Raw genomic sequence first — 13467 nt, 5'->3', positions numbered from 1 at the left:
CCACACGACTGACCTGGAGAGGGTTTGTGTTGCTCCAATGGGAACTGCAGCTGGACAGGGCTGTTTTACACTGTAACTCTGAAAGTGTTTCCTACTTGTGCCACAGCAATTAGTGTATGCTTCACCTTCTCTGCTAGAAAAACAAAGCAAATGAACTCGACATGCACCTGGTTACTACAAACATTCCTTCAGTCCCAAGGTTCTCTGACTGTGTCCTGCAGCATTCTCAGCGATGCTCTGTCTACTTGGTGTGTTTGTCAAGCAGGTTTAGTCTTTGCAAATGAGAATGTGCTGGTGGCAGGAGACAACAGGCTAAGGCCAGTGCCACTGCTTTGGGAGAGGCCCTGCTCTGATCCTGACCTTCCCATTCCAGGAGGAATCGACATCCTGGCACCTGTCAGGATTGCTGCACAGATTTTACTTCCTAACGCTAATTTTGACTTCTTCCTCTTGATCTATCCCTGTAGCTACAAGCAAGATTGTGTTGAGCTCATGCTGCAAATCACCACAGGCTTGTGGTTTTTAAATCTTAGTCAGTTGGTCACACTGCACTTTCCTACTTTAGATTTTTCACTACTGAACCCTTCTCTGCGGCAGTTATGGAGGCTAAAGTCACCAGCTTGTGAGATTTGTACTGTGGAGAGCCCCTTGGTGACAGCAGCGGGCAGGGCCCTGGCAGGGGCGGCGGGACCAGCGGGGCCCTCATGGCGGACCCGTCATGGCGGCCGCCCCCTCACAGCGTGCGGCCCGCGCGGGGTGCGCCGGGACTTGCAGTCCTCGCGTCGCCCCCGGGGCACGCCGGGAGTTGTGGTCCCACGCCGACGGCCGCAGACGATTGGCTGTTGGACGCCATGGCCCCGCCCCCGGGCTGCCGCATCCGCCGTCCATTGGCTGCCGGGCGCCTCGGCCGCTCGGAGGGTGACGCGCGGCGGGCGCGCGGCTGGTGCGGAGCTCGGCGTGGCGGAGCGGCGGCGGCGAGCGGAGATGCCCGAGGCCACCCGGTGCAGCAGCAGCAGCGGGGCCGAGTCGGGCTCTGACTGCTCGATGGACACCGAGGCGGGCCCGGAGAGCGGCCGCCGGCGGCACAAGGTACCAGGGAAGGGCTCCGGGTACGGCCTGGCCGCGCCCGCACGCTGGGGCTGGCGCCCGGCGAGCCTGGCCTCGGATCGCGGCCGCCCGCACCGCCAGTGGCGCGGGCCGGGCGAGGTGTGCGCGGCGGGGCCGCGGGGTGGCCCGGGCCGAGCGGCCACGTGCGCGGGCAGGCCGGGCCGCGGCCTCGCCGCGTGTCGGGGCGGCCCCGCCGGACGCGCCGGGCCTGCCGGAGCCGGCCGGGAGCCCGGGAAGCGCTTTCCCCGGCAGCCGGAGCGGGGGACAGCCCCGAGAACGGAGGCCCGGTTGTCTCGTGGTCGGTAACGTGTCTCCCGAGCGGCGGCGGCCGGCAGGGATCTGTTGCCTTGTGTCAGCCACCGCCCCCGTCAGTAACTAGAACGTGCACCTCAAGCTTTAACTGTTCTCCGCCCTCTTCTCTGTTCCGTGTCGCTTGGATCCGCGAGCGTGTGTTTTCATTTGCTCTGTGCCTTGCCAGAAGGAGAAAAAGGAGAAGAAATCTAAACGCCGCGACAAGTTTCAGAGGGGAAAGACTCAGACAGATGAAAGCGAGGAATCGGATGAGGAGCGTTATGCCCCGAAACACAAGAAATCAAAGAGTGTCAGTAAACAGAACGGTCACACGAAAGAGGAAAGCCTGGAGAAATCGAGATTGTCCTCCTTTAGCAGCAAATCCTCCCGCAGAAGCCGACAGAGTAGTTCCAGTGAAACGTCAAGTGAGAGCGAGAGTGAGAGCGAGCAGGACCAGGTAAAGCTAATGACCGATTGTAGTTACATTGATGTGTTAGAGCTTTTAACTCCTGCATTGTAACACGGCCAAATTTAGAAAGGGTTGTATTCCTTTTTCACCCTTCCAAATCATTCCAAAGTGCTGTAAATTTTCAAGATTTAGAGTTCCTGAATTGTTCAGTCTGCCAAGAATTTGCAAGAATTTTGGATTCTGAAAGTCCCGAAGTGCTGGATCAGTGCACCATGGTTTCCTCACTTGAGCAGTCTGGTGCCGTGCTAGCTGTTGCTGCACAGACAAGTTGTCTGAGATGGAGCTTTAATATGATTCAGCATCGTGAGGTGTATGTGATTTTTGGGGTTGTTTACAGAGCCAGGAGGTGGACTTGGTAATCCTTGTGGGTCCCTTCCAACTCATGATGGTCCACGATTCTAATTAAGAGTTTCCAGTTTTGGTTTGAGTGTTCTGCATTTACTGTGCTGTTATATGAAACAGCCTTAACCTACAGATCACTTTTGCTAACTTTGTACAAGTTTGAAATTTGGTAAAACAAGGAAGGCTCTTTGGCTGCAGCTGTGACACTGTGACTGAAGAGTATGACACCAGTGTCTGTGCTGAATTGAATTACCTTGAATTTACTGACAATTGTGTGATAATCACGTGGAATCTTACCCGAGTTATTGTTTACCTCACAGGAGTTGACTGGAGAACAGAAAGAGGGTGCTTTCTCCAATTTTTCTATTTCCAAAGAAACTGTCCAGCTTCTTCAAGGTAAGTTTCTCGGCAAGGTGTGACCATAGAATGTCAATGATCTCTGTGGTGTTTTTATGCTCGACACCCTGGACCCATAAGCTTTGAGATGTGCTCTGCTTGTGCCTATACAAGCATGGATGCTGTGCAGAAAACATTGATTGCCTGCTCTAAATGCACCTTTGAGCTCAGACTTTCCTGTTAGCAGCTGAGCCTTTGCATCAAAATTCTAAATGACATGAGCCAAGGAAAAAAAAAATGATGTGTGAGAAATTTTCAATTAAAGGTTATTTTGGTGTGAATCGAGGAAAACCAGTTATATTTAGTATCTTTGATGTTTGTTTATGCAATAATTAGTACAAATTAAAAGAAAAACATAAGGAGTGTTGAGATATGTATTATTTGAAAGGAAGAGATTTTCATGGGTAGGTGAGGAGTACTGCATAAATAAAGGCAGGGTACTGACAGTCATAAAGGCTAATAACTTCTCTGTCCTAGCTAGCACGGGTGGTGTGAAGTGGGAGAGTAAAATGGACAGTCCCAGGGCACTCTTTGCAGATGACTCATCTGATTAGATAAATCAGTGGAGGTGATGATGCAGTCATGACTGACTTTAGAGTTGATGGAAGTTCTTCTTGGAACAGTTCCCACTGAGGAGTATGAAAGAACACTTGTAAAATGACCATATTAAGGAAATCTCTTGAAATTGTCACAGCTCGAGGAGTGACGTACCTGTTCCCTGTGCAAGTGAAGACCTTCAACCCAGTGTATTCTGGCAAAGATGTCATTGCTCAGGCACGAACTGGAACAGGGAAAACATTCTCTTTTGCTATTCCCTTAATTGAAAAGCTTCAGGCAGATTCCCAGGAAAGAAGAAGAGGCCGTCCACCAAAGGTAACTGTGCCTGGCTAGAACGGTGATTTTGCTTTGTCTTAAATCTAAATGATTCAGGTTTTTGAGCTGCTGGAGAAGCTGTTCAGGTCTGTGCAGGGGTAAGCTAACCCACATTAAAGGTGATTTGAAAGCTGTGTTCACTGGGCTTAGGCTGCATCCTGTGCTGCCTCCCAGGCTCTGATGAAGAGTGAAGAGCACAACAGCTCTATCCACTTGTCAGTTCCTTTTTCTGCCACAGGGAGACCAAAACTACAGGTGGTCAGCGTGTTCCTGTTTAATTTTGCTCAGTCACATTACCAGTCTAGGCCAGTGGCTGTTGGATGCTTGGTTTTCTCCTAAATTGCTAACAGATTAGTTACTAATTGTAACTTGACAGCTTGATAAAACCTATCTACTCAAACGTGTTACTTTCTAAAACATCTAAACAGTGGGAGGTTTTAAAAATAGATTTAGTTTTCACTAGGAACACCACCAAATGTTGAAGCTTCTGCTCCAGAGAATGCAGATACTTTATGAGCTGTGTTCATTCTGCTGAGGAATACCACGTGTGGTTTTTCACTGAATTCTTACAATTCCTCCAAAAAAACTAGGGAGGCCAAAGCTGAGCGTGTAATTAATAACTCTTGTCAGTTGGTTTCATCTTGTCAGCCATCTTACAGATTACCTGAAGTGCCTTCCAAAACTAGTACTGGCAGTTTTGAGTGCATCTGCCCACCACCTTGCTTGGCTGACTGAGAACAGTGTCTCTAGATTTGGAGTCTTTTGGAGAAGGAAGAGCTTTTCTTCATGGGAGCCATGAGCCTTGTAAAAGATTCCAGACCCCACTCTACCATCATGCACTACTGCTTGCATTTTGGTAACAGGCTTTAACGTTGAGAGAGATGAGAGATCAGGATGTGAGGGTTCCTTTAGTGAAGTGGCTGATGGCAGGTTGCAGAGCAGAGCTTCAGTCACGTTTGAAACGTGCAGAACCTGCAGGGACGGCTGCATACTGGAAGAGAGGAAGGTTCCTCGGCTGCCTCTGCAGGGATATGGATTAGCACAGCAGCTCTGCAGGCTGAGCATGTGTTTCCCTGAGCCACAGGGAAGCTGAGAGACAGCTGACAGCTCTTCTGACACCTTCTCACAGGGCTGTGGAGCAGTACTGAGCAGGTGCAAAAATGTTTTGTTACCCACATCCTTCAGTCTTGCATCCCAACGGCGTATGCACATGTAGAAGAAAACTTGTAGCCGGTCTGTTCAGGAGCTAAAGTTAAATAAGATTTAAGACTCTCCTATCCTATTTAAAAAGAAGTTAGCCTCTCCTAAATGAGTATATGTCAAAGGAGTTTAATGATGTAATAGGAGACTTGAGCAGTGTGTTTCTCCAGCCTTTGCTTAGATAATTATTTTAAAAAGATTTTTTTTTTAAATTTAACAAAGGGTCAGATCTAAATTAGTGATCTGAAGTCTAGTGGTTTCTTGGCAGAAGCCATGCTGAGAAAACATCTGTTTTGTCTTTTTTTCTGTGCAGGTTCTAGTTCTTTGTCCAACAAGAGAGCTGGCAAATCAGGTTGCCAAGGATTTCAAGGACATCACAAGGAAGCTGACAGTAGCTTGTTTTTATGGAGGAACTCCCTATAATGGACAAGGTAAGTGACTCCTAGGACTAAAAATTGAAATATTGATTGACTGTTGTATTTAAGAAATGCAGTTGGGTCTTTCCAAACACACACAGCTCATGAGCTGGAGACTATTAGTGGGAAATTCAGCAGTTCAAAATGTACCTTCTTGTGAAGATAAATATCTGTGGCTCTCAGTTATATTCTTGGTGTTACTTACCTACTCATGTACCTTAAATTAAATAGAGCATACTGTGTGTATAACCCATATCTGGGTTTAGGTTGTTGTAAACCCATTTAAAAAAAAAAAGCTTAGTCTTACAGCTGTCACTGGGTATGTGTTTTTTCATGTCATAAGGGATATATAGAGAGTTTCTAAAGTGGAGAAGAAACTGATGTGACAGCATGATTTACTGTCTTGGTGGTTGTAAACAAGGAATGAGAATGAGCTCTTTGTGATACCTCTTGAGACATTAGGGATAGTTTTTTCTGACTGCAGAACCTCAGAAAGGAGTTGATTTCAGTAACGTGGATAGTTAAATAAATAAATAATTTACATTTTCCAGTTAAAGTAGATAATTTGAGAAGAGCTGAGTATTTCTAAAGAATATTAAAAGCTCATCCTTGCTACTTTAAATCACAGGGAGAGGGAAGGGAGGTAAGTTGTTGCTTTTTTTTCCTTTGGGAAGAGCAGTAGATTTTCTGCCTTACTTTTTTTCCCCAGATTTTCTCTTCCAGTTCATCATGTTTTCCCAGTTTTGTAAGGAGAGTACCTAGGAATGGTTTAAGAAGCTGTTTCATTCTTACCATGTGTTACTGCTGTAGAGAGTGCTCCCCTCTCACCGCTCTCCTTCTCTCTCTCATCCTCCCTGTGTCCCAGTTGACCTCATGAGGAGTGGCATTGACATTTTGGTTGGGACACCTGGCCGAATCAAAGACCACCTGCAGAATGGCAAGCTGGACCTTACCAAGGTGAAACACGTTGTACTCGATGAAGTTGACCAGATGCTGGACATGGGATTTGCTGAGCAAGTGGAAGACATTTTACGAGTTGCATACAAGAAGGGTAATCTCGATATTTAAACAAGTAGTAGGGAACATTAGCAATAATTTAGTTTGTAAAATTCATGTATAAGGTGACTTTGTTTAGAAATGACTGAATATTATATACTGTGAATATATGGGAATCATCCACAGAACCTTTGCAAAGCTTGAAGTCCAGTACCTAGAGATGTGCAATTAACTGTCTTTGGTACCTGTCCTTAAACTGTGCTTGGACTTCTTGAAATTAAAAGGAATTAACTTTTAACCTTTTTAACTCCTTGAAAGCAGACTGGATTTTTTGGCCATAGTAATTTCTTCATAATCTTGAAATGATTTAGACTTTCTAGAATATTTTTTACTCCAAGTGTCGTTAATGCATAAATTTAAAAAGCTCCCTTGGCTTCTTTACGCCAGCTACTGACATTTAACCTCATTTTTAATCACCCCTCTCATCAACTTGTGTACATCTGTTAGGTGAAATGTATGAAGTTTGTGAAGCACTCTTCTGTTTTTTTGTTAAGATTCTGAAGACAATCCCCAGACCCTGCTGTTTTCTGCAACTTGCCCACACTGGGTGTATGATGTGGCTAAGAAATACATGAAGTCTAGATATGAACAGATTGACCTTATTGGGAAAAGAACTCAGAAGGCTGCTACAACAGTGGAAGTGAGTAATCTCATGTGAAACGTTTTCAGGCTTTTTCCCTTTTTTTTAGTGCTACAGAAGGTCATCTCTTCCTAAGGTGCATTATCCCAGTGGTGTTGGAAGATGATTTGGGAATTTTTGTTCTTAAGTAATAAGGCATGTTACAGCTAGTCTGGTTTTGGGTTTAGGATCTCTCTTCTCACATCATAGGTAGAGAGAGAATTTTCTTGTCAGTTTTGTGGGTTTTTAGAGAAAAGCAGTACCTGAATTTACCCAAGTTGTAAGCAAAAGGCACACGTGAACATTAACATCAGCCTGCTGCTTTAGTTCTCCATGGACATCCCAGCTGGCTTCTGTTATTCTCTATACAAGATACTTTTTTTCAAACTCTTGTAGTATCTCACTTCAGTGGCCTTTGCTTGCTATGCAGTGAATACCATAGCAAGGAATATAATACATTATATGGCAGAGGCCTGATTTTTCTCTATATCTTGGTTTTAAAGACAGGTGTCTGCTAGGGAGGGGCAGGACATCCCTAAGGATGGAGAATTCAAATTACCTCCCTCCAAATTATTCTAATTTAGAAAATTAAAGGGGCTTTCAGGCAGAGGTATGGGGATAGGAATAACAGTTCTTTACTGGTATGTATAACAAAGCAAACAAACAACAACAACTGCAACATTAATGATAAATAGAACCAGGAACCTCGAGGGCTTTCTTTCCCAAAAGCCGAGGGCAGTTTGATCTCGGTGAGGTTGAGCTGGAAGGGAGGAAGGTCCCGGGCTGGTGGGTGAGATGAGGAGCTCTGTCGGTGGTAGCTGGAGCAGCAGGGGTGTCCCGGCAGGGCTGGGCAGGGCAGGGCTACAGAGTAGCAGGAAAACCCCAAAGCAGTGCCCAGGAGGAAGCCAAGGCGGCAGGACAGGCCCAGCTGCAGCAGGGCAGGAGGAGGCGAGCTCAGTTCCTGGCCACCAAGCAGACGATGGTAGATATCCCAGGATGGGATGGAGTGATGACTGTGAACTCTTCCCACAGCAAGCAGCAGCCCGACCATCCTTTCTCCGATACCAAGAGCCAGAGATCCAAGCTGCCCCAAATCTCCCCCATCTGAGAGAAAACTCCCAGAGACCTAAAAACAAAGGGCGTACCCTGGAGCTACCCTCTCCTTTGGCCACTTCTTTGTTTTGGTCAAGTACTCACAAGTACCCAGTAGTCTGTCTCCTAGCAACTTAAGGGGAAAAATTCTATAAGTAAAATAAGAACCAAATCTGACCCCCAACACCCTTACTGTAAATATTTTGCTGAACGTTAGACTAATTGTGGGAATAAATAAGAGCACTATGGATTTTGTACTTTAAGGATCGTGAGCTAGCACATTTTCACCATCAGGGAACTGTATAACTCTTTACTGTTTCTGTATTTAACAGTTCCAGATGTATTTTAAAAGAATCTTAACTTTATGTAACCCAATCACTGGAATTTTTTTCCATAGCATTTGGCAATAGAGTGTCACTGGTCTCAGAGAGCTGCAGTTATTGGAGATGTCATTCAGGTCTACAGTGGCAGCCACGGGAGGACCATTGTCTTCTGTGAGACCAAAAAGGAGGCAAACGAACTGGCTCTGAATGCTTCAATCAAACAGGTATTTTATTATGTGTATTAAGTAACAAAACCTGTCAGATATGTATCAACCTTATGTTGATACCAGACCTATGCTGAGTAAGTTTTAAAGAGAGTGTTTCGAAGTGCATAGGGCAGGCTTTTGTGTATCATCAGATAGGATTTTACTCTTTCTCATGGACATTAAATTAAAGTTGTAGATTACTATTTTGAAATAGCCAAGCACTGTATAGATGTTATGGATGGCAGAGTTTTCATCTGTCTCAGTAATTAGATGTAGAGCTGAGACACACATTGCAGTTCTGTTTTCCTGCCATTGTTAAAGGCCTTTGAGGTATGTGAAGAATTACTGAGTACATATTGTAAGACACCTAAAATACAACTCATGTAATTTCGTTCTTCTGTATCTTGCCACACAGTACCTATCAAATACCAAGATGTTGTACCCAAAACTGACCATAAAATGGAGCACTGTCTTGGATTTTGGTATGGTTCTAAAATAATACTGTTTTTCAGGATTGCCAGTCGTTGCATGGTGACATTCCTCAGAAGCAAAGAGAGATCACACTGAAGGGATTTAGAAATGGTTCATTTAAAGTTCTGGTTGCAACCAATGTAGCTGCCCGTGGTTTAGATATCCCAGAAGTTGATCTGGTTGTACAGAGCTCACCACCAAAGGTAGGAGACTGTTTTGTTGGATATCTTGTAGTAATTTGTAGTCTTGTTTTCAAGTAGTGTGTGCTATCAGCTGATGGTATTGACCACACAGAATTCATCAGCATTGTGTTTAAGGGAGAGAAATATCCAGATATGTACAAGTAGTTTATTAGAGGATTTTTAGGAGTGTGTCAGTCCCTAGTATTTTGAAAGATTATGTCTTCTTACGAGGCTGTTCAAAGCCTCCCTTGGAAAGGAAGGCAGGGAATGGCGATGGCAGGGCTGGGAGCAGAGGGAAGAGTGATTCCCTTGAATGGGGGTGAACGTGAGGTGTGGACCACAACTGTGAGAACACTGGGTGAAATTAAGAGGGTTTAAGAGAAACAAGGTAATGTTTCCGTGAATATGCCTTTAATTCTGCAGTAACCACGCTCACGTGGATGTGCAGGAGGGTGAATGGGATTGTTGTAGAGGTACACACACTCCAAATGTGTGGTGATGCATTAAAAAAAAGTTGATTGATGCTCATGGCTCTGGTTTTCAAGCCATGATTTTAGATGATTATGGAAAAGCATATTTGGGTGATACTAGTGGAACTGTTTTCTAATTTAATTCTATGATGCAGTTACTGTGCATTGCTCAGCCTTAACTGTAATGGCTTGTACAGGTTATGTGGGTGCAATGAATTGATTAAATGACAGTGAATTAGGTAACTCACAGGGCCTCTGTTTCTGCAGGATGTGGAGTCCTACATCCATCGTTCTGGGCGCACAGGTCGGGCGGGGCGGACCGGCATCTGTATCTGCTTTTATCAGCGAAAGGAAGAATACCAGTTAAGACACGTGGAACAAAAAGCGGTAAAGTACAACTTTCTTCTAATTGCAGGACTCTAATTTGTTCGATTACAAAATGCAGTTTATAAAGCACCCAGAGGAGGCTGGGGTACCTTGAGGAGGGTGGGTGCAGTGCCAGGTACTGTGGGGCAGGGAGAGCACTGCAGATTCCAACACCCACACTTTTTCCACAAATGCCAGTGAGGTTGTCCTTGTGGAAATGAGAAAAACCTCACAGTACTTCAGTGTAGTGTTCACCCTGATCACTGATGTGCATGTGTGCAGCTCTCCTGAGAACTGTTACCTGCATTCCTGCACTGTATGCAGTGTTTCGTATGGTAGTTTTCTCAACAACTAAGTATGTGGTTGTGATGAGATGGTTTATTCCTGGCAAATAAAGCAGTGTTACATTTAGACTAAGTCTCTGTACGTAAATCCAAATCTATCAGACTAAAATTAGTTCTTTAGAGTTTGTAGGACTCTGTTTTCCCCAGAAATGTATCAAAATGGTTTCTGTTTTCAGTCTAAGGTCACTGAATCATTTAAACTGAACTGGTACATAAAAGCCTTCTGTTACCCATTTTCCTGTAAGCTTAACCTTACAATTTTCATTAGGAAAAATTGGAAATTAAAAGGTGAAAATAAGAAGAAAAATTACAGACTTGAATGATTGTTGTGTTGGAGTTCAATACTGCTTCTTTAGAACTGAATTATTTATGGTCTGCAATTTTTATTTGTCTTTTGGCTTTTAAATTTTAGGGCATTACGTTCAAGCGCGTTGGTGTTCCTACCGCAACAGACATAATAAAGGCTTCCAGCAAAGATGCCATGAGGTGTGTTTGGGCACTCAAGCCCTGTTGTATCTTCCTGCCTTCCTAGTTCAGAAGGGCTGTTTGAATTATTCTTTACTGTCTCTTTGAATTTTCTGAGCACTGTTGAAAGCTTGGACTACTGGGGTTTTTTCCTATTCCAGAGCCTACTGGTGTATAAATTTTTTAATTTTTTTGGCTTTAACTATGTAGGTGCCTGGATTCTGTTCCTCAGACTGCTATTGAGTATTTCAGAGAATCTGCTCAGTTGCTAATAAAAGAAAAGGGACCAGTTAATGCTCTGGCTGCAGCTCTGGCCCATATTTCGGGTGCTACTTCCATTGAACAGCGCTCCCTCTTGAACTCTGATGTGGTAAGGAAGGGGGTATGGCTTAATGCTTGTCTTGAAACTGGAGAGAAACAACACACCTCTGTGTTGTCTGAATAGAGAATTATTTGTCTCCTGACCATTTTCTTGGAGAACTGTACTTAAGCCACTAGAAACTACTGATTTTGTTAAAAGCAACAGTACAGTGGCTGTAAAGATCTTGATGCCTTGTAACAGTACCTGCTTGAAGATTTAATTAATAAACTGTAAATTGGCAGGTGTTTCCTGTCTGATGTATGGGCTGAAGCTTATTCCTCTGCCTCATTCCTTTTTAGGGATTTGTTACAATGATACTACGCTGCTCTGAAGAAATAAGCAGCATGAGCTACGCCTGGCGAAGGCTGCGAGAAATGTTGGGTGACGATGTTGATAGGAAGGTGAACAGAATGTGCTTCCTCAAGGGAAAAATGGTAAGGTTTCATTTTGTTTCTTTGATACTGGGCTCTTCTGATTGCAGCCTTTTCTTAGCAATTGTCAGGGGGGCTATTTGGTCTTTTTCTGTATTCCAGGCACTGTTGATGATGGGCCTCAGTCTGTTTTTTTAGTGCTTAGGGCTCTGCTGACATGCTCAGGAGGTAGCATAGTGCATGGCAATGGGGATAGCAGAACAGGTAAAATGTATGAAGCGTGTTAACTCTGTCTTAATGACAAAACCGAATTTCTTAGGACAGTCAGTTCTGATGGTGCCTGCCTGTCAGGTGTAGGTTTGTGGGCTCTGTTGTTTTTAGTTGCAGTCATTTAAAATGCTTACCTTGTATGCATTAACATTATTTGTTCTTTTTAGGGTGTGTGCTTTGATGTTCCTGTGGCAGACCAAAAAGAAATAGAGGTATGTTCATTGCAAATTCTGGGTACAGATGAATTGGCTGGACTGGGTTAGACTGAAAACATTACGTAGCCTTTATCCTGCCTTTCCTAGTGGCAAAAGGGATGGCTTGGAAGGAATTGAAGAACAGAACAAGCTCAGTGTTTCTTTTCTAAGGCATTCCCCTGTGACCAAAAGTCTGTAACTTGAAACTTTTGCACTGAGAAAAGTGGTGCTGGATTCATCTTTGTAGGCAGCAAGCTTTCTTCCCCTTTTCTTTATTCTTGCCTCCTGTTTTCACCTAGAATTCTCTCCACAGTAAAGTGAATTCAGATTTATGCTTGGTATTAGTATTAGCACGCCAAAATTGTTGATCCCTTCAGTTAGGAGCTTGAACCCCATATATCAACTCATGATTTTACCTTCTCAGTTGAGCAAATTTAATAATTATAATCTACCCTGTATTGGTATTCCTAGAATCTAACTTGTTGTGTCTGACCTCATTCCGATAGGCGAAGTGGGAAGATTCAAAACATTGGCGTTTGTGCGTGGCGACTGAATTACCGGAGCTGGAGGAGTCCGTGCGAGGAGGAGGAGGGGGAGGCAGTGGTGGAGGCAACGGCCGAAGCTTCTCAAGCTCCAGGAACGGCCGCCGTGGAGGCTCTGGTAGAAACAGATTCAGGAGCAGAGGCCAGAAACGAAGTTTCAGCAGAGCATTTGACCATTAACTTCAACAGTGCAGAAGTGAGAAAAAAACGGGACTGAAGTATTTTATATTACATTACACTAGGCTGTTTCTGTGTGTTTGTACCATTGGGGAAGATACTTCATTAAGATTTTTTTTTTGTCAGTACTACTTTGCTCATAAACAAGGTTCTATTCATTAAAAAAAAAAGTGCGAAGAAAAAAGACCCCCAAAAATCTGCAAGAAAAAATTGTTTCTTTTGTTTCTCATATTGCTCTTTAAATCTTTCCATAATATGTCTGTTGCATTCAAAACTGTAGCCTGGTTCACTGTATAATATATAGATCTGAATTGCTGCTCAAACCTGTACATTTTCTGATAAAACTAAATATTGTTTTACAACTTCATCTTTTGTTGTCATGTATTTGAAGCAGTATTTTGCAGGTGGAGATGTGGGAAGGTGCCAGATTGGGGAGTGTGGTAGTAGGAGCCCTTTAAAGAAAAATAAATCATCTTGGTTTTTATTCTGTGGATTTGTAATGAAGCTCTTCTTTCCCTAAAACTTACTAGTTTTTAGTTTCTGTCCCAAATTGTGATTCCTTATAAAATGGGGGTAGGAAAGACAGTTTCTCAAAGCATGAGCAGAAGCCCCCTGAGGAGTGAGAGCTGTGAGGGAGACCCATAACCCCATGAGGGTGTTGCAAAATGTGGAATATGTCAAATTTATCATAGGTGAGATCTTCATTGTGAGATCTTTGTGTACTTTCAAGCCTAATCAGTGGAACAGATAGCAGCAGCTCTTATTCAAGGACATCCCGGAGCTAACAAGCTTTAAGGATGAAGTAAATTAGTGTGTTGATGTACGTCCATTGTTGGATTGGCAAAATACTCAAGGTCTGTGTAT

At 44.0% G+C, this 13467-nt stretch overlaps 1 protein-coding gene across 1 annotated transcript; it reads left to right on the top strand.

Annotated features, from left to right (window-relative positions):
* Nucleotides 1-8: 8 nt before the first annotated feature.
* On the top strand, nucleotides 9-12970 carry LOC134555038 (nucleolar RNA helicase 2-like). Its single transcript, XM_063406347.1, has 15 exons — nucleotides 9-1089; nucleotides 1586-1855; nucleotides 2530-2605; nucleotides 3300-3478; nucleotides 4992-5109; nucleotides 5960-6145; nucleotides 6645-6790; nucleotides 8259-8408; nucleotides 8903-9064; nucleotides 9781-9900; nucleotides 10636-10709; nucleotides 10899-11058; nucleotides 11349-11483; nucleotides 11858-11902; nucleotides 12391-12970. Exons 1-15 carry the CDS (start codon nucleotides 151-153, stop codon nucleotides 12604-12606), a joined length of 2976 nt encoding a protein of 991 aa, XP_063262417.1. The 5' UTR covers nucleotides 9-150; the 3' UTR covers nucleotides 12607-12970.
* The last annotated feature ends 497 nt before the right edge of the window (nucleotides 12971-13467 follow it).

This window comes from Prinia subflava, chromosome 9, assembly GCF_021018805.1.
Source record: "Prinia subflava isolate CZ2003 ecotype Zambia chromosome 9, Cam_Psub_1.2, whole genome shotgun sequence".
Lineage (NCBI taxonomy): Eukaryota > Metazoa > Chordata > Aves > Passeriformes > Cisticolidae > Prinia > Prinia subflava.
Note: the sequence above shows the minus strand (reverse complement) of the source record. Positions and strands in the feature narration are given on the sequence as shown.